The 27,152-nt window shown below is 33.4% G+C and overlaps 1 protein-coding gene across 1 annotated transcript; it reads left to right on the top strand.

The window, feature by feature from the left end:
- The first annotated feature begins 11,949 nt into the window (after positions 1–11,949).
- Positions 11,950–23,072, top strand: LOC127720229 (patched domain-containing protein 3-like). Its single transcript, XM_052226714.1, has 4 exons — positions 11,950–11,979; positions 18,910–19,902; positions 20,347–20,547; positions 21,342–23,072. Exons 2-4 carry the CDS (start codon positions 18,918–18,920, stop codon positions 22,808–22,810), a joined length of 2,655 nt encoding a protein of 884 aa, XP_052082674.1. The 5' UTR covers positions 11,950–11,979; positions 18,910–18,917; the 3' UTR covers positions 22,811–23,072.
- Positions 23,073–27,152: the final 4,080 nt, after the last annotated feature.

Genomic DNA, 27,152 nt, shown 5'->3' on the forward strand with positions numbered 1-27,152 from the left:
CTCCACGTTTCCTTATCGGTGTTTATGTATGATGATTTATTTGTTATTAAAACAATTCACAGAGAATCGATATATTATTTCTATACATTTATTCATACAGTCATTGCTTATTACATCAAAGCATTTGTTTCATAGAGACTGTACACATTCCGGCAAGTAAGTCAGTAATCTAGTTTGTTTGTTTAATCTTTTAGAAGGACACAACAAATAATGCTTTAGAAAAATAAGCAGATGTGATATGAATGCCAATGAGACATCTATCCACCAGAGTTCAAAAGACGTGGATGTAGGCTATTATAAGCCACCGAACGGCCTTCAACCATGAGAAAAACCAATACCGTATGGTCGGCTATAAAAGGCCCCGACATGCAAAATGTGGAACAATTCAAACCAGAAAATTAATGGCCTAATTTATAACAAAACAATTTACGAAAAACAAATAAGACAGACATGAACAAACGACAACCACTGACTTGGGACAGGCACATAAAGAATGTGGTGGGATTAAACAGGTTTGTGAGCGCTCAACCCTCCCTTAACCTGTGTAAGGGATGTAACAGCACAACGTAAGAAAAAACTGTAAAAATCAATTGCATTAGGCATAACTCAAAAGATCGGTACGAGGCACAAAAACAACTATATAAACTTCGGACGCACAAAATATACAAATTGTTTATTTCATTTACTTTCTCTGTCGACAAAAAAGTGAAAGCACGATAGTTTCTACAGGGACAGCGGTGACGTTTCACTGTCAATAAAAACACCTGTCCCTGAAAGCGCATAGTATACTGTATACTTGCGAGATAAGCGTCCGTCCAGATCCGATTTAATAATACACAAACCAGTCACAGAAAGTTAGACATCGCCGGGAAACGTCGTATGCATAGCTTACTGGAAATGTCACCTGACCATAATTATGCATACGTTTCCATCATCATTGTTCTTAGATGATTTGCATATTTACAAGTTCATGAATGTAATTGGTCCGTTAGTACTTTTTCCTTGGTTTACATTTCGATAGACCCTGTTGCCGAAACTACTATCGTAAATCTATGTAAACACTATTCAATTCTCCATTTTACAATGTCGATTTCAATATACCATAGCGCATAACAAATGTATAGAATCGTGGGTTTCTAGAAAATTGAACTTGAAGGAAAAAATTACAAATGTTTCGGTTGAGAGTTATAAGGATTGAACACATCTTTTCTAGATATTATTGATGTGTAAACTGGACTGATTAGAACACAAGGAGCTTTACACTACACATCAATAATATCGGACTTTTTTTATTTAGTTTGTGAGTTCGGCTTAGTTTATAAATCACTAACTTTTCGAAAAGATATATATATAACGCAATCATAAGTCTGAACGTTGACCAACCAGCAAATTTACTATGTACCGGATCGTCTAGAATAGACGATACTGTGCAGATAAGGAAAAAATTATATGTCTAGAGATTTGCACAACGATTCTAATATAAGATGGTATTATACGAAGATGTTGTTATTAAATCGTGTTTAATAACAATTTGATAACAACATCTTCGTATAATACCATCTTATATTAGTATCGTTGTGTAAATCTCTAGACTTATATATATATATATATATATAACAACGTTCATATATATTATAGTCTAATCCTATAGTGAGGAATCAACAAAGAAAAATATTTTAAGTGGAAATCTGCTTAAATCATTCTATAAGTGTTATTATTTCCGATGAGACAACTCTCCATCAGAGATCAAATGACGTAGAAGTTAACAACTATAGGTCATCGTGTGGCCTCAACAATGAGCAAAATCCATACCGCATAGTGAGCTATAAAAGGCCCCAAAATGACAAATGTAAAACAATTCAAACGAAAAAACAAACAGCATGATTTATGGCAAATCAATAAACGAAAAACAAATATGATATACAGCAACAAACGACAACTACTGAATTACAGGCTCCTAGTTTGGGACAGGCACATACAGAAGGCGGCGGGTTAAACATGTTTTGCAGGCGCCCAACCTTCCCCCTAACCTAGGACAGTGGTGTGACAGTACAACATAAGAACAAACTATAAAAATCAGTTAAAGGGCTTAAGGTAGATCTGGTGTTTTTTTTCAGAACACCCCTTCTGGACATATTGCAAAAATAATTTTCATGATCAGATCGATACAAAGCACAAAAAAAACCCTTTAAAAAAACACAAGGACAACCTCATTGTTGGAAAGGTACCTTGTCTAAATCAGAAATCCAATTTACTACTAGAAGTTATGTTCAGATAAATAAATTCCCATCAATACTCGCACAACAATTTGGACTGTATAGAGATTCATACTCGTGGAGTCAGGGAAAGGGTTTATTCACGTATAAACATTTAAAATGTGTTGTCATGCCGTTCGCCAATGAAATAAAACTAAACAAATAACATTTAAATGACATTCGACTGAACAAGTCTCAATTGATATTCATTATTTTAGTTTACGCACATGTATAATTATCTTTTGTAGACAATATGAATTCATTTGTCATTTCGATAATTGTTTTCCTAATTGCAAATGCCACTGTGCAGACAGTCTTTGCGCAGCACGACATATTTGGACAAATGACTGGACAAACTGGACTACTCGGGCAGATGACAATAGCCGATGTATTAAAATTAGCTCAACGTGGTGCTCAGTCCAATAAAAACCCAGAAAACGCAAAACTAGCTGCAATGTTAGCAAATGTTCCATCATTTGTCCTAAATGATCAAGCTTCAACATGGATACCACTATCTTATCAAAAAACTATAGCAAAAGATCTGTTAGCACAGAAGCAACGTAATAAACTGGTAAATGACCAGACAACATTGGCAAAAGTTCAGAAAGATCAACAAAAAACAACCCCATCTACGAAACCAATGGGGAAGCAACAAACTATGACGAAACAGATGAAATCATCGAATGGAATGTCGAAGCAACAACTTGCAAATGAACCGTCAAATGGACAGAATTATCAACAAACAACGCCATCAACAAAACCAACGAAGAAGCAACTACCTATGACTGAGCAACTAGAACCAACGAACAAACAGATAATGAATTCATTGAATGAAATGGCAATGCAACAGGCACAGATGATGATACTCATGAATAAAATGTTGATGCAACAGATTACAACTCCTTTGCCACTTTTTAATGCAAAATGAAAGAAAATACTTGTGTATATTAGAAAAAATAAATAAAAATAGTTTTAAGCTATAGTTATTATTGTATTCACTTGGTAAGACAACACTCGTTTAGCAATTGGTGAACATAACAAACCATCAAATAAAGAAAGACGACCAGGTACATAAAATCTAACCGTGTTAATATGTTATGACACCATAGCCTTAAGATGCCAGTTGTCAGTAAGATAATGTAAACAAATTAGAGGCGGAAGACACCATGGGGACATTCAAAACTCATAAGTCGAACAGAAACTGATAACGCCATAGCGATAAACGAAAAACGACGAAAGACAAGTAATATTCACAAACACTACACAGAAAACTAAAAAAGGAGGAACACGAGCTCCTACAAAATCGGGATTGGTCTTAGGTGCTCCGGTGTAAGATAATAATTGGATCTCTATCTTTTATTTTACCTTGTATGGCGTACTTTGTTGCTGTAGTATTTGTTGAGTTTTTTCATACAAACAAGAATGTAAATAAAACCGAAGAAGTATTTTATACTGTTCCCATTACCAGTGATTTTGGATGTCTGTTTTCAGTAAGCTTAAGACTAACATTTTTGTATCCTGAATGGCGTACTCTATTGCTCTTTATTGATATGCTTTCTTTACGGTAGCGGGTAAACACCAAAGACGCTTTGGAAATATGGACCCCCCTTTTTTTTTAAATATGTTTTTGTGTGTAAAATTTTTAGTAAATATTCATTAATATTTTAACTTATTTTCACTTATTTAATGTGTTCTTGTTCTTATTCATTAGATATTACAATATCTGTAGTTCCTATAAGGCACCTCTTTTCTTTTTATTTACACGGAAAATAATAATAGAGGGGTGTTATATATGAACTACTGTTTTCGTGGAAAGGAGCATATTTTGACACAACTGTTACGCCATAGAATAAAAATATATTTTGTCGTGCAGTGATATTTTTCTTGTTTTATTCATTTTCACACATATTGTGCAAATTTTCAATAGTTCTCTTCCTTGGACTAGAAATACTACTGAATGCCTCTCAGCTTATGCTATATCCTCATTTTAACATGGATAGGCATATATTTGTCAATATATTTATACCGAAAGTAAGCGAGCTGTAAAATGATGACATTCATAATGCCTACCAATGTTAAAATGAGCACAGAGCATGGCACGATACCCTTATTCCGATTCTAATAGAAAAATTTAGAACTTTTGTAATTCGAAGCGGACCTACATTTTATATAAGACACGTTCGAAAATCAACCATGATTTTGATTTGATGAAGCCAAAGCAATCAGTGTAGTGAAGTTTTATTATTGCCATGAACATAAACTCAAATATAAAGCTGTTTCGTGTGTGTGTGTACGTTCTTTTTCAAACGAAAATATACTAAAACTGTGATGGAAAACAAGGAAATTTAAGAAACGTAACAAAATAAAACAAATTTCGTCATGACTTGTTGCCATGGTAATTCGTGTTTTTGTTTTAATTTTCTAAACACCTTAGTATTGCTAGGACAAGGTTTAAGATCTGGTAAGGCTAATATTTAATTTGAAAAAATATTTGGGACACTTAAGGGCTTTATTGCCGTATTCCTTTACCTTGATGTCCACAGTTTCTTGTTTCTTATTTCTGCTATATCGAATACGTTGGACTCACTATCATGAAAAGACTTGATTCTACAATTGGTTAATGATAGTTTTATATATCTAATATATTAATTTAGTATCCCAGTAAACATAATATTGCTGTTACTTGGCTCCCAATGAATTGTTGGGCGCCAATGTAGAAATTTGCAGAAATCAAGTTTTCTTTATTTATTAAAATAAATTGGTGTACTGTAGATTGCTACTGTATCCCTGCTATCTGATTTTATTGCCTACTCATGTTAAAATGAGCAACAATACACGAAAAACATAAATCAGAACGTTGGTTTTCTCGTTTGAATTGTTTCACATTTTGTCATGCTGGGGTCTTTTATAGCTTACTAAACAGTGTGTTTTGTCCATTGTTGTAATAGCATTGCACATTATTGATGTTCAATGTATTGCGATGCGTATGATAAAACAAATTTTGACACGAAAAAAAAACATAATATTTTTCATGTTTTGCTACGATTTGAAACACGGAAATTGAAAACTCTTTGGGACATTTTCTAATAATATCACTGTTTCATTTCCGCCGACTAAAAACTGAAAGATAACAGTTAATGATAAGAATGTCTAAATATCGGATTTATTCCTTCTGTGTATTCATAACTTGCTTGATATTTTTTTTTACTAAAGTTGCCACTAGTTCGGTATCATACTGGTGCACTGAGAATCCAGGAGAGTACAATTTGCCTTGTAGTCAGTGCTTTAGTTCTTGGATAATGAAAATGTAGATTGTGAATGTAAATATTTTCGTTTATAAACGATGACGATGGTGGTGGATCGGTGCTTAACGTCTAGTTGTAAATATTTTATGCATATCAGGACGCGAACATGTTAATATGATATAAATATGAACACTGTTCCGGACTAGACCTACCAGGCTAAGCTTTGTCGTCCGCAAGTAAAACGTGTCACCCTGTTCCGAGCCGACCAGTCTTTCATAGTACTAAATGCCGTGAGCTAAGCGGAGAAGCAGCAAATACAAATGTTCAGGATTAATGTTTGACCTAAACGAGGATCGAACCTACCTCTTTTTTGTTTTGATACTCATAAACGATTAAGGAATTTAGCTTCCCAAACTTAGGCTTCAGGAGTACACTAACTTCCGAAGATCGTAGGCTCTCCGGACATTTCCGAAGTTCATTGTGTATCACCGAGTTTCCGAGCTTCGGTACTTATTTGGAAGTTGATATATTTTATGTTATTCAAAAACACATGTCGTATGCGCGTGATTTGGATCATAATATATTTATTATTTATTATTATAATTATGTATTCATTACTATTATCACATTTCTTTAGAAATATTTATTCCACAGTCGATAGGTTTTATTTCAGTTTGACAGGGTTACGAAGAGTTCAGTTTCGGTTACTAGTATTATGATGAATTACCAAAATAAGTTGAACAGGTCAAAGTAATCCTTTTATTGAAAAGTGGTCACCAAGATCATTTGTGTATAAATTCTCAATTTTTCATTTAGGCTTCATTCTGAGCATATAAATCATAATAAAATACTATTAAAAGCACGCCTGCAAAGTTTTGTTAATTTTCTATGAGGAGAAAAACATCTAGAGCAAAGTCAAATTTCAAAAAAGAAAATCTTAAATTCGGATAATTTTTCAAATTTTAAAATAAATCCACGAGTTGTTAAGCGCAAATACATGTATGATGCAGTTATATAGTATTGTGTAATGGTCCTATATCACAATATAATATTTAAATGAATAACCTAAAACCTAGTGGCCTATAGTTGCTTACATCCACTTCATTTGAACTTTGGTGTACAGTTGTCTCATTGGCAATCATACCACATCTCATTATTTTTATTTTGGCCGGTTTAAAATGTGATGTTTTTTTTATAGTTTGCAGCATATTGCGTGCTGTTTTGTAGCATTATACACTTTTTGTTTGAGCTGTGTAATGAATATTTTTTCTTCAAATACTTTAAAAATAAAGAAGGCATTGCAATTTCCTTTAAGATTATTTGACTCGCAAGGTCAAAATCCGAAATTTGATGAAACTTAGTGAATTTAACTTTAAACAGTCTGAATCATTCACGTAATGGAATGTTCAACAAATTTCCATAGATCAAACTTATTCAGGGTTAATATATTGCAGTTATAGCAACTAAATTTATTAATATCTGAAAAAATTATATACATTATTGTTATCATTGGCCTATTATTATAGGTTTACTTCCAATAGATTTTTTTTTTTTTGGTAAAGAATATCGTTATTGTTAAACGTCCAGTGGCAAATATAACATGCATATCAAGTCACGAACATGTTGATAACTAACAAGTAAAAAATCCAAATTAGAAAAACCTAATCTGCTGAGCAAAATAACTTACGTATATTCTCTTTCAAATTACACGTACAATGACGACGTCTCTAAACAACATTGATATGATCAAATAAACTATGATGATGATGATGATGATGATGATGATGATGATGATGATGATGATGATGATGATGATGATGATGATGATGATGATGATGATGATGATGATGATGACGATGACGACGATGACGATGACGATGACGACGACGACGACGACGACGACGACGACGACGACGACGACGACGACGACGACGTTCAGTGGAAAATATAACATACATATGAAGTCACGAAATTTGTTGATAATTAAAAAGTAAAAATCCAAATGCAAAAATATAAGGTAAAGTGAATCTTATCTTTTTTCCATACAAATGCCATTTTAATTCTTTTTCTTACTGAAATTCATAGGATCACAGATTCAGGTGTGTGAATTTTTATCAATCTTGGTAAATTATGAGTATTGACCCTAAGTATGAATAAAAAGGACATGCCAATTCGATCTAGAGAAAGGCTAGTAATATGTTCTATCTCGCAAAAGTTTACAAAAACATGTAAGATTTGTCTTTATATTTTAAAATGTCTTTGACAGCAGTGTTAAGCATAGAATATCATTTGATTTTATTATCTATATACAGTTGTTAGAAGCAACTTGTTAAGTCTACATGTACATGTAGTTTAAAATATAATGTTCATTAGGATGACACAATATGCACTATTGCTGTTAAACACAAAAAATTGGCGAAATATAAAACATATATATATTGCTTTTTATATCAATATCCATATGTGAGGGTCTGGATTGGGGATCCTTGTTTCTGTATTCTTTAAATTTGTAGACTATTTTTCTCTTTTCCTTATGTTCGGCCCATTATTCTCTATTCTTAATTTTATGTGCTAATTTTTCTGTATTCTTAAGTTATTAGGTCAATTATTCTCTATGTTTAGTCCATTTTTCTGTATTATGACTCGTTTTTCTTTATTCTTAAGTTTTTTTCCATTATTATCTATGTTTAATCCATTATTCTGTATCATGTAAACTCCATCCATCCACAGTTTAAACAACTTTCAACGTCCAAAGGATTCAACAGTAATATTCACTTATATTACATGCCTTGGTAACTTACTTATACTTACAATGTATCTAATATGAATCCTTTCGCACCAAAAATGCGTTCTTTTGTGCCACAACTCATATGTACCAATGATACGTTTGCGCTACTAGTTTTTAAAATACCCAATATCATTTGCGTCACAAAACTAGTATATAATTGCGCTAATTTTTAGATACAACCTTATTTTAATTTCACACTATACAATTGTATGATGTTTTTGAGAAAAAAAAAATAACAATAATGGGAAATGAAACATCTGAAGACATCGTATGCATTGCAGCAGAGAAGTTTAAAATAAGTTTCAAAATCAACGGTTAAAACCATTCTTTCAATATTATTGAATAAAACAAAGTAGTCTTCTTTATTAGTTAATGCTAGAACTTGCATTTTGATGAAATTCTTTTTTCATTTTGTCTGACCTAGATACACTTTTCTTCTTTCTCTGTACATTTATTGTCAAACTAATTATTGGAATGTAGATTTATAGTTCAAATTATACTGGGTGTTCAGTTAACAACAATCAATCAATTTAAATGTATAGTAACGACACCTAGATGTCACTTCAACAGCAAACGATAAAAACTAAAATATAAAAACAACAATTGAAAGCAATCATTATGACAGATATTGTTTATAAGTACATGCATCTGTCATGAAGTATCGTCTGCTGCACGTAATTATGTAGTCATGTAAACAGTTCATTGAACCTTGTTACACAGTATCTGTCATACGAGTTTTCACTTTTTGTTGTTTACTAATATTTGATTCTGTCAAGTTACTTAACAAATTTGTGTTCTATGTCAGGTTACATAACAAATTTGTTTCTGTCAAGTACATATTAACAAATTTGTTTCTGTCAAGTTTAGTAATACATATGTTGCAGTCAAAACATATAGTAAAAGAAATGCTTATCTACAATTGTACATGTAGTTTTCACACATAGATCTAGTGATAACATGTCTGTACTGAGAAAGTTTTAATTTTATATTACTTTGCATAGGAGATTAATTTGCTCTTTCGAAGTTAGTATGATTAATCAATCAGAATCTAAGACAAAAGACTAGACGCAGATATGTACCATTAGACGACTGAATCAGAACTAAAAATAAAACGTTTAATTTTGGCAAATTATTACAATTTCATATGAAAAAACAAAATAATAGACGTTAAAGTTAATTAAATCAATGTTCAACACCATCTGTCAACAATAATTTGTCAACACGCCTATATCTAGCGAGTGAAAAATGAATCTAAAATCCACACGTCTATATCCATTGCGAATGAACGAATCTAAATTATCAGTGATAAACTATCAATGTCTGATCAGTAAACAATTACATTGTAAATACGTCTATTCATCGTAGAAAATCAGCATGGAACATACGCTGAAAAATAAAACTTCCACAGAAAATGAAACTGAAACTACTGAGCATAAATATTTGGAGGGATACATACTAGGAGGGTTAGGTTTCGGCAATCAACGGCAGAATTAAAAACTATTATTTCTTTAAATCACAAGTCGATAACGGAACCAATCAAAAATCGTTGTTCCAATATAAAATTCATAACAAGTTGTATCATTAGCCAAATGTAAAGAACCGAAATAATTCGAACAGTATAAAGTCTATTTCTTAAATCTCCAGTCGCCAATCATTACATATTTTGATTACTGTAAATTCAGAAATTATTGCGATGTTTTTATTATTGCGAAAAATGCGACAGGGGTATATTCGCAATAATTTCAACTCGCATTTTGAAATTTTTTATATGAATTTAACAGGATTTTTCTCAATATCGCAAAAATTAAAATCGCATTTTAGTCTAAAATGACAAAATCGCAATAATAAATGCACGCAATAATTTCTGAATTTACATAATAAAAAATAGCACAAATACATGCCTTTAACACAGGCGCTTGATGCAAGTACCCTCCTCTTTTTTGTGTTATTTGTTTTAGTAAATATTGAAACGTGGAAAATATGAATAGAGGGGTAGTATATATAAACTCTTGTTATTGAAGTATCAATTAACAATCTAAATAGGTGAAAATAAGGTAAAATTCGACTGTAACCGATGATTGAATATACATATATTAAAAATATAAATGAAAATATCACTTTATAAATTACGTGCGTACAAAAAGCTTTTCTGGATTTACATCTAACAGGAACGTTCTAACTTAAACAACTGAAAGCCATGGATGCAAAAATACGTACAAGATGATGCAAGATATAGCAAGCATTAAATGTTTATCTCTGTTTAGTGATACATACTTAAATTTATCAAAGATATCATGTATATAACGAGTTGTGGGGTTTGCGTTATTGAGATAGCAGTACCGGATCCATGGGGGCGTTCAGGTCGCCCCAAAAAATAATTATATCATATTTTTCACGATTTATATGATTTTTAAGCATAAAATCGTCCAAATTGTTTTTCGCGGTCTATAATCCGTTTTATGGAATAATGCCCCCCTTCCCTTTCAAAAATCCAGGATCCGCCCCTGGCAGTATCCAAACGACATAAAAGAGCTTATCTTATTAGATATAATAGTGTGACTTTTGTGAAACCCTGTAAATTGTAACGGTAAGGTACAGATTTCCAATGTAATTTTTTTTGAAGGTCCAATTTTGATATGAGATTATATGAAATGCATCAGATTAAGAACAACGTAAAGATAGGTCCAGTAATGCAAGTGTTTAAGAACGACACATTCTGTACGTGTCCGGCCCAATTTAGTAGTCAGTAATTCAGTAGTTTTCGGTGTTTGTTCTCTGTCATATTTGTTTTTCCTTTTTTGTTTTAAGCACAAATAATGCCGTTGTTTTACCTTTTGAATTAATTTGCATTTTGTTAAACTGTGGTATTTTATTGCTACCTGTACAGTATGTGATATAATCATTATCAAAGGCCGTATGTTGATCTGAAAAAGATGGTTATTTCCGCTTCCATTGGTCTCTGGTGATTAGTTGTCTCATTTGAAATCATACCACATCTCATTATTTTATATTTAGAAATGTCAGTCAAATAAAAATGTAGTCTTGGCAATAGGTATGGGCCTTATTCTTAAATAAATTGTTTAATTTTATAAATCTTTTAAACAGAATTATTTGTTTCAGAAGCGAGCAGAAAAAAATGTTTCTGTTGAAGATTAGCCTAAAAAAATATGTTTTTATCAATATTACATCTACAAGTTTTGTAACCCTTGTAATGGAATTCTGACATATTTGATTCGGTGTCAAATATCACCAGTTTACTTATTATAACAGGTAAAAGTGTGTGTGTACAGCTGTAGTTTACTTCTTTACAACTGTTAGTTGATTTTGATTATTACCAAAAAAGATGATTTAAGAATGGATATCTCTGCCGAACGACCTTTGATATTTGAAAAAAAATATGGACTCTTTTCTTTATTTTTAGAACCCTACAATTTTGATGTAATTAAAACTGTTGTTTATGAATATTTTGATGAATAACTCAAATGAACTTGTAATGCTTGCATAATGAAAGTGGGCTGTCCTTTGTGACAAAGGCGTTCCAAAAGGCGGACGTGTATATATTATGTATATTAAGAATTATGTCAATCAATTTGACAAACGTCATTGGTGCTGAATTAATTATACAATTTGTATATTTAACCAATGAACATTCCCGACTAAAGTTTGGCAAACAGAACTGTGAAGACAAAAGGTAAGTCTTTGTCACACTTTAATTATAAAATTTTATAATTCCGTAAAAAATGCAAAACCAAACACAGAAAACTACATTTAAGATAAAATTGTTAAATGAAACATAATTTCACATACTGTGTCATCATATTTGCTTTTAAAAAAGCTACACCTGTAGACCTTACTGGCAGTATTAAATACATGCAAGATATAAAATAATAATGATGACTTACATACTTACATGTTTTATTTATTTAAATTATTTACCTATGGTTATGTTTAATTTCAGCATGGGTTTATACATGTATTTTCATGATGAATTTTACATTACATTCCAATTTTTGCCCTTTTTTACACTAAATATATACTTCAATGTAGTACATCTTGCTATAGCTTATTTTAAAAGGATAAAAGTTAACCACGTTTTTGTAACACATATCTGCCCGATAAGAGCGATTTAAATGACAATCATGGGTACTAGTTTCAAAGTTTAATTTTGAATTTAAATACATCTTTCCTCGCTTTAAGTTCCTCTAAGCATATTCTCGAGGGAAAGAAACGCTATTAATCTATACTCAATAACCCTTTCAGTTACGATTTTTCATAAACCGATTTCAAAGTACATCAAACGGAACTAAAACTGTAGGAGATGGGGGTTATACGTCAATAAGACAGCAATCAAACGACAAAAACAATATAATGACATTTGGAGGGCAACTTATAGTTTTCAACATTAGATAGGTGTCTACACAATATGTCAAGTTCTAAATCGTCACGAATTTATATAAAAATTTTAATAATTTAATAAGAACCTGCCATTAGATCACAATTCACCAAAAAAGGCAACAATTAAGTAGTTTAAAAGTTACCAATCTTTTACTACCTAAAGGCGTATTTACCCCTTTCTTTACCCTACATGAGAACTTTCTTAGGAGTCGGATTGCGGAATACTGTCCGCATATTTCCAAAACTTTCATATAAATTGATGGCGGCAAGTGTTAAAGCAGTTATTGGTCAATCAAACCGGTTAAATCATTTAATCTGCACGGTCGGGATGACCCTTTAACCCGAACTCCTACGTCGTTCGGGTCAAGTAGAGTCTTCCGGTAGCATCAGGATTTTGATATACTTTTCTTGAGCATGCGCAAGTAACTTGTTTCATAATAAGGATACAACTGAAACACAACAAAGTTTTTTAAATTCACACACAACTAACCAAAACACAAGAATTTCCCCAAACATTAAAAACAAAGCAACACAACATAACTTAATGAAATATGTTTGTTGACGGCATCTTTGGTGTTTGTTTACGTCATTTTGGGTTTATTGTTTATATCCTTGTCCTTTGTTGTTTACTTATTTAGTCATTTAGAGTTTGTTGTTTACATCATTGTCTTTTGTTGTTTACTTATTTAGTCCTTTAGAGTTTGTTGTTTACATCATTGTCCTTTGTTGTTTACTTATTTAGTCCTTTAGAGTTTGTTGTTTACATCATTGTCTTTTGTTGTTTACTTACTAGTATTTAGTCCTTTAGAGTTTGTTGTTTACATCATTGTCTTTTGTTGTTTACCTATTTAGTCCTTTAGAGTTTGTTGTTCACATCCTTGTCCTTTGTTGTTTGAATATTTAAGTCCTTTGGAGTTTGGTTTTTTAAGTCCTTTGGTGTTTGTTTTTAACATCCTTGTCTTTTAGTGTTTGGTTGTTTACATGCTTGTCGGTTGGTGTTTGTTTTTTACATCCTTGTCTTTTGGGGCTTGGTTGTTTGCATCCTTGTCTTTTGGTGTTTGGTTGTTTCCATCCGTGTCATGTGGTCGTTTGTTGTTTACATCAATGTCGATTGTTAACATTCTTGTCCTTTCGGGTTTGGTTGTTTCCTTCCTTGTCATGTGGTCTTTTATTGTTTACACCAATGTCCTTTTATCTTTGATTTTTTACATCCTTGTCCTTTCTTGCTTGGTTGTTTAGATCCTTGTCTTTTGGTGTTTGAATATTTACGTCCTTTGGTGTTTGGTTATTCAAGTCCTTTGGTGTTTGTTTTTTACATCCTTGTCATTTGGTGTTTGGTTGTTTGCATCCTTGTACTTAAGGTGTTCGGTTGTTAACATTTTTGTCCTTTGGAGCTTGGTTGTTCTTATCCTTGTCATGTGGTCGTTTGTTGTTTACATCAATGTCGATTGTTAACATTCTTGTCCTTTGGTGTTTGGTTGTTTGCATCCTTGTCTTTTGTTGTTTGGTTGTTACCATCCTTGTCATGTGGTCTTTTATTGTTTACATCAATGTCGATTGTTTACATTTTTGTCCTTTGGGGTTTGGTTGTTTCCATCCTTGTCCTTTGGGGTTTGGTTGTTTCCATCCGTGTCATCTGGTCTTTTATTGTTTACATCAATGTCGATTGTTTATACTTTTGTCCTTTGGGGTTTGGTTGTTTCCATCCTTGTCATGTGGTCTTTTATTGTTTACATCAATGTCGATTGTTTACATTTTTGTCCTTTGGGGTTTGGTTGTTTCCATCCTTGTCCTTTGGGGTTTGGTTGTTTCCATAATTGTCCTTTGGGGTTTGGTTGTTTCCATCCGTGTCATGTGGTCTTTTATTGTTTACATCAATGTCGATTGTTTATACTTTTGTCCTTTGGGGTTTGGTTGTTTCCATCCTTGTCATGTGGTCTTTTATTGTTTACATCAATGTCGATTGTTTACATTTTTGTCCTTTGGGGTTTGGTTGTTTCCATCCTTGTCCTTTGGGGTTTGGTTGTTTCCATCCTTGTCATGTGGTCTTTTGTTGTTTACATCAATGTCGATTGTTAACATTTTTGTCCTTTGGGGTTTGGTTGTTTCCATCCTTGTCCTTTGGGGTTTGGTTGTTTCCATCCTTGTCATGTGGTCTTTTGTTGTTTACATCAATGTCGATTGTTTACATTTTTGTCCTTTGGGGTTTGGTTGTTTCCATCCTTGTCCTTTGGGGTTTGGTTGTTTCCATCCGTGTCATCTGGTCTTTTATTGTTTACATCAATGTCGATTGTTTATACTTTTGTCCTTTGGGGTTTGGTTGTTTCCATCCTTGTCATGTGGTCTTTTATTGTTTACATCAATGTCGATTATTTACATTTTTGTCCTTTGGGGTTTGGTTGTTTCCATCCTTGTCCCTTGGGGTTTGGTTGTTTCCATCCGTGTCATGTGGTCTTTTGGTTGTTTACATCAATGTCGATTGTTTATACTTTTGTCCTTTGGGGTTTGGTTGTTTCCATCCTTGTCATGTGGTCTTTTATTGTTTACATCAATGTCGATTGTTTACATTTTTGTCCTTTGGGGTTTGGTTGTTTCCATCCTTGTCCTTTGGGGTTTGGTTGTTTCCATCTTTGTCATGTGGTCTTTTGTTGTTTACATCAATGTCGTTAGTTAACATTCTTGTCCTTTGTTGTTTGGTTGTTTCCTTCCTTGTCATGTGGTCGTTTATTGTTTACATCAATGTCCTTTAATCTTTGATTTTTTAAAATCCTTGTCCTTTCGTGCTTGGTTGTTTAGATTCTTGTCTTTTGGTGTTTGTTTTTTTACATCCTTGTCCTTTTGGTGTTTGGTTGTTTACATTCTTGTCCTTTTGTGTTTAGTTGTTTACATCCTTTTCTTGTGGTCATTGGTTGTACTTATCCTTGTCCCTTAGTCTCTGATTGTTTTCATCCTTGTCTTTTTGTCTTTGGTTGTTGATATCTTTGCTGGATAATTGTCTCATTGGCAATAAGTACCGATTATCAGGTTGTCTGCATATAGATATTGTATACTATCAGCTGCTAGTCACAATATGAAGTTTTTTGTCGATCTGAGCGCAGCGAGCAATTTTGAAAGGGCTCCGACCATATTGTGTCGAGCAGCTAATATTTTACAATATGAATATGATGAAAATCTTAAAATCGATTTATCGGATTGTATTTGTGTATTTTGCATGACAGAAACAAGTGTTTTATTTGTTTCACTAGCAAACCGGAAGATGGTTTGATAAATTCGGGCCAAACTTATCAATGTCGGTTTATTCTTTATGACTTCGGTGATATGCCTGGGTCTAAGTTATTTAGACCGGGTTAACGTATTTGCGTCACAAAGACGTCATATGCAATTAATGAAGAGCTGAGAAGAGTGAGACATACAGTGGGAACGCCAAGTATACCAAATATTTTTATTCTGATAAGCAATAAAATATAATGTTTGACTCATAAAAACGAATTTTCAAAAAACAACTAAACAACTGCACATCACAAATCCGCTCACCTAATACCTTCAACTTTAGTATTTACGTAGTCAGTTGACAAATTGTGAATATTGAAAACTGTCACAATAATAAACCAATTTACGTATTTGCGATTACTTATTTTCTGTTCGGTCTGATATTGTGCAAATATGAAGTGAAAACGCAAACAATTATCAAACAATCTGAGGGTATGATTTTTATAATGAAATTATATAGGACTGCAAAACAGAAGTTTGAGCTAAATTTTGGATTCCTTAATAGTCGTTAAAGTTCTGGTAAAACCACAGACTAAATACTTATAATGATAATGATATGTGATGACATCCGATTAAAGTATATGTAAGGCTAACATACATGTAACGCTCAATAAAAACATCATTTTTCATCATCTTGTCATACAACTGTTTATTATATCTATCATACTTACTGTCGAGTTCTCCGAAACATGTCACATTATACACTCATAATTGAAATAAGAAAATCATGTATGCTTCTTGGTGATTTATTGTAAACAACTTAAATATGTAAGTTCATCGCATAGCGCTCTTTAGTACATTTTAAACAACTTAACCTCTGAACTCTAGCATCGCTGATGATAATCATAGCATAGAAAGAAACTACTTGAATCGATAGTCCTCTTTATTTTTTCTTTATGTATATATTTTAAAATATCTCAATCCGAATATTTCAGTAACCCCTCCCCCCTTTTCCCCCAGATGTAATTGACCTCTCCTACTTGAGAGATTGAAATAACCATCGCAGTACAACGGAATATAGCAAATAAATTGTTTCAGATCAAATGATTCCTCTGCATGTTCTGTTCTGTAGACGTATGATTTTCCGTTTTATATCGGAGCACTCCCATTTGGTTAAAGGGAAAAAAGTAGTATAACTTTTCCCGGTTTTAGGTTTGCCTTTCGTGTACCTAAGGCAGGTGAAGGAAGTCAACTTAGAAGCGCTGCGATTGGATGTAAGGGTGCAATATATTTTTTTATTTATTTATTAATAACTGCATTTACAATATAAATTTTTAAACCCATTGAAATATGTTCTTGAAAATTATTCGAAAAGTATTCCAAATTTTCATAAACTTGAAAAAGTGACGGTGGGCATGGATACCATAAACAAGCTCCGTTCGAAGATGGTCATGATACTATTTGACTTCAATTTCTAAAACAGAATAATAAAGTACTATTAACACACATTATTGTGTTGTCCAGGTCTTTATTATAAAAAGTGGTAAATTAAGAAAATGTTAGTATTGTCGCCTAGTATTGTTATTTGGAAGAATAAATGTCATAAATACTACATGTACCGTTTTCCCTTAACATTTTACACAATGCGTGAAGGGATGCTAAAATCTTCATGACACTGACAGTAATTTGTAAACAAAACAAATAAAACATTAAAAATTGCTTGGAATGTTCAATCGTTTTACACTCTCGATCTTGTCATGTAACCCTGTTATTTCAGACATTTAACTGACAAAAAGTCATAACATTGTCATGTCCTTGCTCAAAGTAATTAATAGCGTCAGACAAATAATATATAGAAATGATTTATTGCATCATTAAATGAATGTAATGTGTAAACAGAAAAATAAACAAACGTGTTTAACCATGTCGACAATAATATTAATTTTATAAGATATCAAATATAAAAATAAATAAATGAAATATCTTGGAAACTTTTAAATGTATGTAATATACGTTTTTATGACCCAAGTAAGTATGAACGATAATTTATACCTCAAGACCGACAAAAAATATATACAGTCTAATCGTGATCAAATTCATTCAATAGGAACAAACAGGGGGCGGATACAGGAAAAGGGGCGTAATTCAATAAAACGGGTTATATTCAAAATTTGTTTGACTATTTAATGCTTTAAATCATTAAATCGTGACCCCCCCCCCCCCTGGATCCGCCACTGACAAATTTTCCCCACACATATATCACAGACGCCCAAATGATTGCTACACGCTTGAATTAGTAAGTGGGGTATATCATACATCGTATTGTCAGGACAACAGCCTGTCCTGCATAGAAGTTGTTTCCCTTACCAAAAAAGTTATAAAATTGGAAAGCAAAGTTGGTAACTCTTTTTTGCTATTACTTTCTTCTGTCTGATGTTTATGTACTCTTAGTGTGCCTTATTTAAGAATAATTTTCAATGGTGCAAAACATCATATTTTGTGGATAGGATTCCACGAGGGATTATAGAATTTAGAGCTCAAAGGATTGCAAACGTATGAATTGAATTTCACATGTTTGTTTTCTAACACTATCTATCAATTTGGCAAATATCAACCTATCTTATTCTCTACAATTATTCCCGACCAAGTTGCATTACAAGAATTGTGTACAACTGCTCAAATATTTTCTGCTTGGAATTCTGAAAAATAGGTCTTATTGACTTTTTGGTGAAAAAGATCAGGCAAATAAGATAATAAATTGTCGATATGAAGATGTAGTAAAAACAAATAGATTTTTATAATAATTAACGTATAATAGATAATGTATACAAAGACAGTGATATCAGTCTCTGGTTTTCTTTATTCAAGGTATAGTAAGGGAGATACCATTTGATTTTTAATGGGGGGGGGGGGGGGGTGGGGGGGGGAGGGGGAAGGGGTTAGGATTCAAAATTCCAAAAAAGTATAGATAATGTAGTTGTCTACATTTATAAGAATTGCATATTTCTATTTTCAGGATAAAGTATGGATGTCTACAGAAAAGTTGAAGATAAAATAAGCAGTGCATTTGGGTACTATGGGAAAGTCATCAGCCGAAATCCGGCTGCAGCAATCATATTTTCAGTGCTGTTAAATGGTTTGCTTGGGCTGAATGTGATGTGGATCACCTCAGAAAACGATATCAAAACACTGTATACTCCAACTAATAGCCAGGCGGATATTGATGAACTGAGAGTTAAATCCATGTTTCCCGATGAAAGTAATGAAAACTTTCATTTTCATCAGTTACCCGACCTTGGCCATTATGGAAGTGTCATTTTTACTGTTAATGACAATATTATCAACAGAACGTACTTGCCGGAGATTCAAGACTTTCACCAAACTGTCATGGGTATTAGTATAAATGGTTCCGATGGCAAATCATACTTTTATCAAGATTTATGTGCAATTAACAATGGTCAATGTTCTGTTTGGGGATTGTGGTATGTCGGAGATTTTTTTTGGGCACAAGTAGCCAATGGAACATTGACATATCCAACATCCAGCGACCCTGATGGCGACCACAGAACAGATAGAGAGTTTGGGAAAGCTGAAACTGAAAACGGAGTTCTCAAATCGGCCAAATCATTGCGTCTCCATTACTATCTTAGACAGCAGAATAAAGAATATACTGCTCTGTCTATTGCATGGGAAAAGGAATTTGTAAAACAGTTGATGGAGTTCAAAGCTAATTTGACAGATTTCACTTTAAGTCACTCCGACTCAATAAGCACGGAGCTTGATGAAAATACTATAGGGGACATTGCTCTTTTTAGTTTGACCTTTACAATAATGATAACCTACGCTTCCTTAGTGACAGCTGGTGGAAATTGTTTGACACAGAGAGGCCATCTTGGAAGAGTTGGAGTACTAGCTACAGCCCTTGCAATACTCGGGGCCTTTGGTTTATGTGGAGCATTGGGAATAACATATGTGAACATGGTTGGCATAATGCCTTTTCTTATTTTAGGTAATACTTATTGCAACATTGCAAAATGCATCACAGCTAGTGGTGATGTCATCTCGTCTGACTTTTTTTTCATATAAAATAAACATAAGAATTACTGGATAACTAACCTTTTCAAATACAGGAAGCTTCTATTTAAAAAAAAAAACAAAAAAGAAAAGTTGACATGACACGCAAACAAAATAAAAACATGATAGATGTAATCATGTAAAATCCATATAATTATAATACTATACGTTAAATAAGAAATGTAACGTTATTAATCAAAGGACAATTAAAATAAACAAAGCAGATTATTAAGATTTATTTTAAATAAAACAATAATGCATATTCTCTTATTCGTCAAAATCATGTAATTTTACAGTTCTATGCTCTATCGAAATCACCTAATATCATGTTTTTTTTTTATATATTATGTTTTTGATATAGTACATATTCTTTTTATAGGTATTGGTGTAGATGACATGTTCATTTTACTGTCGGGGTTGACAGATGCTCCACTGCGGGGATCAGTTGAGGAACGGATCAGTTTTACAATGCGGACAACGGGCGTTGCCATTACAATAACGTCCCTTACCGATCTGATAGCATTCATGGTCGGCTACATGTCCGATTTCATGAGCGTTCGTCATTTCTGTCTATATACAGGTGCGTACATACAACAATCAACTAATTCTAAAATGTAACGGAAAAAATAGCTCTTGAAAGCTCTAGTTCCAAAGGATATCACAGCAACCCTTTAAGTTATACGATTGATAATGCTTTTCCAAGACACTTCAAAAGGAGCAATACAAACCACATGGTAAAAACACACATTATGTGCTCGTTAAAATAACATATAAACTTAAGCTAAGCAATGAAAAAACTAAAATTTTTACAGCTAAGGAATACAACGAACGTTCATTAATGAAGGGAGGAGACACAAGGGGGTAATCTATGTCGTATATCGAAGAAAAACAAATAACATCATGACCAAAATAAAAAAAGAGTCCAAAACAAACAACAGACCACAAGAGATAACATGGAAAACTAAAGATTGAGCAACAAAAAGTCCACTGAAACACCGCGGTGAAATCAGGTGCTCCGGAAGGGTAAATACACTAGTGATCGGAAGTAATTCCAGTTTTTCGCAAGTCGCCGGAACAAAAACTTCTTATCCTTTACTCCCTTCTTAAGACTATTTTCTGAATTGTTTCCAATCAACATTCAAACAAATGTAATGGTAAGCTCGTAAAGGCTTGGACAGAATCGTGTATTTATGTAAAGGCGATACATCATTACATTTGCTTCATTTTTCTTCGCATCCGTCGAGCAATCATCTTAATGCTTTAAAACCCACACAAACTTCAAGTGTGTAGTAACTTAGTTAATTTATACTATGAATTGTTTTATATCATACTACTTTGAAATAAATTATTTACTTTTTTTGTTTTCTTTTTCAGGAACAGCTGTTATACTTTGCTATATTAACCAGATCACTTTTTTCCTCGGTTGTCTTGTTTTTCATGAACGTAGAATAGCATCAAGTCGCCATTGTCTGACATGTCAAACAATTTACACTACTGAAGAAATGAAAGCATCAGGTTATAGGAACCCTCTAGTCTACGCATGTTGCAGCGGAGACACTCCTGAGAAAAAAGAGGATCTGCAGAGTATTTTCGAATTTGTTCCAACTAAAATATTGCCTAAAATGGTTCTAAATATACCTGCTAAGGTTATAATTGCCTTGGTCTATATAACCTACCTCGTATTTTCAATTTCTGGTACTACCAACCTAGAACAAGGGCTTGTTCTCAGAAATTTAGTCAGTGAGGACTCTTACTATTACAAGTACAGTATCGTAGAATATGATAATTTTCCACTTCCGATTCCCATTTCTTTTAATATCGACGAATCACTAGATTACAGAGACCCACAAATTGTCGATAAAATTAATGATTTCGTTCAATCTGCACAATCGAACGAACTTGTCCATAGCAGCTTTGAAATCAACTGGTTAAAAGAGTTTTATAAATCTGGTTTAGCAATAACAAACGGAACAAAGATGGAATTTTGTAACAAAGTTCGGATGTTTTTTCAGTTTGCACCAATTTTCAAAAATGATGTCGTGTTTAATGATAATGGGACTGAAATAAAGTATTCAAGAGTATACGTTATCACAAAAAGCATACAACAGTCACACGAACAGGGACTAATGATGCAAGAAATGCGCAGAATAGCAGAAAATTCAGGACTTCCGGTATTTGCATACGGACAACCGTTCACTTACTTTGAACAATATGTATCTGTACTTCCAAATACAATGCAAACAGTTGGCATAGCCGTTGTTGCATGTTTTGTTATCACGTGTATATTCATGCCACACCCATTGCTGATATTTCTAGTGACCTCGTCTGTAGTTTCAATCATGGTTGGCGTGTTTGGTTTCATGCATATGTGGGGACTGTCTTTGAGCTGCATCACTATGATCCACGTTATCATGTGTGTAGGTTTTTCTGTCGATTTCAGTGCTCACATATGTCACGCATTCATGACAGTTGAGGGAACAGACCGAAATTCAAAAACAAATGCATCGTTGGTACGAGCTGGCGGACCGGTGTTTAACTGTGCATTTTCATCGGTTATTGGAATATGCACGCTAATCTTTTCAAGATCGTTCGTTTTCAGATCATTTTTCAAGGTCATGTTTTTAGTAATAACATTTGCGTTTTTGCACAGTGTTTTCGTACTCCCTGTTATTCTTTCGTTCATTGGTCCACTGAAAAAGGATGATCCGACTCAAAGGAAGACGTCACAGACGACCTTGACATCAAACCGTTCGTCTGCAACATGGTCAATCAGTGGTGGTGTCAACGCATTAGACATTCCTTTTGGAAATGGAAAACAAAATGGCCGAAAGTGGTCGACATAGATAGTGTTGCTCATTGTCTGACATATATATTGTTGCTCATTGTCTAGTCTGTATTTTAGGTTTAATCAATACATTGGAATGCAGTCATTGACAGTAATTTAAATAGATTTACATACTATAGAATAAGGATACTTGTTTTAATTTGTTAAGTTTTTTGTTTTGTAAGTATTTGTAATAGTTGTTTGCTGAATATTGTATGAATGTACTGTGAATGTGTAACTGGATATAAGGTTATATTTTGTTAATAAAAAAATCAATGTTTTGTATAAATCGTTAAATTGGGCCATGCCGTACATTGTGTATACCCCGCATCTCCTGTTATTCATTGATTAATATATACATATATGTGGCAACTGTATTATTATCACAGCGTAAGAGATACAAGTATATCATAGAATTGATACACATTTCAAATGTGTTTTACATTAATCGTTTCAAATTATTAATGCACTGTCAAACCAGTATATTCTTTCTATTCTATAAACCCCGTCCAGACCCTTACATCAAGGTTTTGAACATTGACAGAAGCAGTATTGGTCAATCTTCCGACAGAAATTTCTCAGAAGAGGAAAGTCCGAGCATCCGGAAATTTTTAAACTAACATTTATTTAAAGGGAGGAAGTTACTGTCAAAACATTTTACGGAAATACGGACATGTAAAACATTACTTAAAACATTTTACGGGAATGAACATATTATTTTAAAAAAGTGTGGGGGGGGGGGGGGAGGGGGTTGTAAACGAACCTTGCTTCAAACCTACACCTTTGCACATATAGACCATAGATGTTTTAAAACAAATTTACACAATAAAAAAAACCTGCATAATCCAGTTACCAACAAAATGACCACTATTGTTAAAGATCGTGAGATGACCTTTAATTGCTAATATTCTCGTGGTCTTAACTCTGCCACGTCTCCCTTTTGTATACGAAAAAAAGAGTGCATACCTTAATCTAACTGTTTACTTTACACATCTACGCGCTTGAAAATTTACTTGGGGAAAATATGACCACATTATCTTGTTTTGCTCGCTCGGCCAAATCTAAACCATTCAAAATTTACTTTCTTTATACTCTCATTATTACTTGGTTTTCAACATTGACTGAGCCGAAACCTGGCTTTTCAACAAGAAAGGTGTCCACTTGAGCATCCGAAATATTTGAACTGACAATTCTGTAAATGAAAAGTTCATACGGAACTGAGAACTTGATTTTTCAAAAGGTGGGTTTGTAAATAAATTTTGAAGGTTTATAACTGCCCTGTCTTTTACACAACTTTCATAATTAGAAACTACATGTATATGAAAAAGGTTTGTTGAAATATAAAATTGGAGTAATAGATTTTTTTTTAATTGACCATCATAAAATTAAAGGTATTAATTTCACTGCACCAGATGCGCAATCCGACAATCAATGTCTCTTCAGTGGTGCTCGAGACCGACACATTTGAAAATCCAAACCTGATACAAACCGCTGAAGAGTCTTAGGCATAGCCAAATCCGGACAAGGAATAAGGGCTGGCGATACCCTCGCGGACTAGCAGTCCGCTATCAGAAGATTCGACCCAGTGGTAGTAATACTACTCACGGTGCCAATATTACTGCACCAGATGAGAATTTCGACAATAAATGTCTTTTCAATGATGCTGGAGACCCAAATGTTTGCTCATAAGTATTGAAAAGAAAGTTGATAGACATACAGGCTTTATTCAAAGATGTCTGAATAAGTATACGTCTTCTCGTTTGAAAATCTATAAAAGATCAACTAAAAAAACGTTTAAAAGTTTTATGTTCTTATATTTTGTTTCAATTGGTAGGAGGAGTATCAGTAGATGCGCATATAAATTGGAAAAGAAGTGAGGTTGAAAGAATATGTCTTGCTTGAAAACTGTCAATAGATTGATTGATTGGTTGATTGTTGGTTGCTTAACGTCCAGTGGCAATCGATAGATTGTATTCTAGAAGTATTTGTTAAATATTGTAGCTGTTTGCAGGATATTACTTGACTATCAGCGAAAATATTGTCGTAATAGATTGTTCAAGCGCTCTTTGCACTTTAGTAATTATGCTCTTTCGAAATAGTTATCTGTAAAGGGTAACAAGATAGTCACAAAACTATCTGTTTACATGTCTAAAAAATACTAATCCTTCCGGAGCACGAGATCAATCTGATTTATGGTGGGGTTCGTATTGCTCAGTCTTTAGTTTTCTTTGTTGTGTTTTGTGTACTGTTGGTCTGTTCGTCGTTTTCGTTTCGCAATGAAACTGATAATAAGAATAAAACCAATAGCAAACACAATATCAAAGATTAGTTCAAAAGTGCTTGTCCCACTGTCCCAGGTTAGCGGGAGGGTTGGCGCATTTAAACTAGTTTTACCTCGCCACATTCTGTATGTGCCTGTCCCAAGTCAGGAGCCTGTAATTCAATGGTTGTCGTTTATTGCTGTATATTTTATTTGTTTTTCGTTCATTATTTTGTACATAAATCAGGCCGTTAGTTTTCTCGTTTGAATTGTTTTACATTTGTCATTTCCGGACCTTTTATAGCTGACTATGCGGTATGGGTTTTACTCATTGTTGAAGGCCGTACGGTGACCTATAGTTGTTAATTTCTATGTCATTTGATCTCTTGTGGAGAGTTGTCTCAATGGCAATCATCTTCCTATTTTTATATTTGCAGTCTTTCTGATATTGTTTTAAATCTAACTCCCTTGTTTTATTAATTTTGTATTTACATTGTGTCATTATAGATCAAATTTATTCGTTCAGTGTATGTTCACTGTTTTTGTTAATTTGTCTTTTGATTGAGTTAAGCCATTTCAATTGATATTTTATAGTATGTCTTTCTATGTTGTGATGTTACACTATTGTTTCAGGTTAGGGTAAGGTTTGAGCCTATTAAAACGTTTAAACCCGCTGCATTTGTTTGCACCTGTCATAAGTCAGGAAACTGATGTTCAGTGGTTGTCGTTTGTTGATGTGGTTCATAAGTGTTTCTCGTTTCTCGTTTTTTTTTTATATTGATTAGACCGTTGGTTTTCCTGTTTGAATGGTTTTACACTAGTCATTGTTGAGGCCCTTTATAGCTTGTTGTTCGGTGTGAGCCAAGTCTCCGTGTTGAAGGCCGTACTTTGACCTATAATGGTTTACTTTTAAAAAGTGTGACTTGGATGGAGAGTTGTCTCATTGGCACTCATACCACATCTTCTTATATCTATTAACTAATTTTCTTGCATCCGGTAGAGTCAATTTGAACTCTGTCAAAAGCTATGAAAGCAATTATTAAGCATTGGATAAAAAAGTGTAGCAGCATTCCAGCAGCGCCTACATATGGAGCATATATCTCCCAGTTGATACGATAATCCAAGGCTTACGTTTCCTATCATGATTTTCTTGTCTAAAGGTAACTGCTTACATGGAAGCTTTTGCATCAAGGGTTCCAAATGTTAAAGTTAGTTGAGGTCATCCTTTCGAACGATTTATGGACGTCATCATGATTTGGTAGACTGATGGATTATCTGATTATCTGTGTCATAGATGAACACGGATATATCCCACCTGTCATAGCCACAATACCGTCTTCTTTTCCTCGATTGTGAAATCATCGAATGCGAGTTATTATCAAATCTTTACTTGCAATGAGGAACACGATGGGTGTCACTAGCAGAACAGGAATTACCTGCACTTCATGAGCACCTGAGTTCACACTGGTGTTCGGAGGGGTACGTGTTGCTCAATCATCAGTTTACCCGTCGGAGTTTCAGTTTTCCCCTCGGAGTTTTGTTATTGTTGTTTGTCTTTTCGTCGTTTTTACTTCTTGGCCAAGGTATTGTCTGTTTTTATTCGACTTACTCATTTTGTTATAACCTTTTTAGTATCTTCACCTTCTTTTCAAGCGCAGTGCCTAATTTATGAATATAACAATGATTAATTTTCACTGCTACGATTACGTGCGATCAAAATTTTAATGTTTGAAATAATTTGTATTTAATCAAAACTGTTACACAATTTTGTTACCGAAGACACCACAGGGGCATCGAAAATCATAAGTCGAAGAAAGACAGACACCATTGTCTAAATGAAAATAACAAAACAACATAAAAGATGAAAAGAAAAACAACAGTTAATATAAAACGAGACGGAAAACCTAAGATTGAGCTGCAAGAACCCCGCCAAAAATTGGGGAAGAACTCAGCTTTCCGGAAAGGTAGCAGCACTTGCTCCTCGGGTGGCAGCCGTCGTGTTTTACATCTCATATATAACAAAAAATACAATATTTTTTTCATTTTATGCATCGAATTTAATAATTAATCGTAGTTAGGTATCTACCAATAGATGATGAAT

The sequence above is a fragment of the Mytilus californianus genome, unplaced genomic scaffold (assembly GCF_021869535.1).
Source record: "Mytilus californianus isolate M0D057914Y unplaced genomic scaffold, xbMytCali1.0.p SCAF_11, whole genome shotgun sequence".
In the NCBI taxonomy this organism is placed as follows: domain Eukaryota; kingdom Metazoa; phylum Mollusca; class Bivalvia; order Mytilida; family Mytilidae; genus Mytilus; species Mytilus californianus.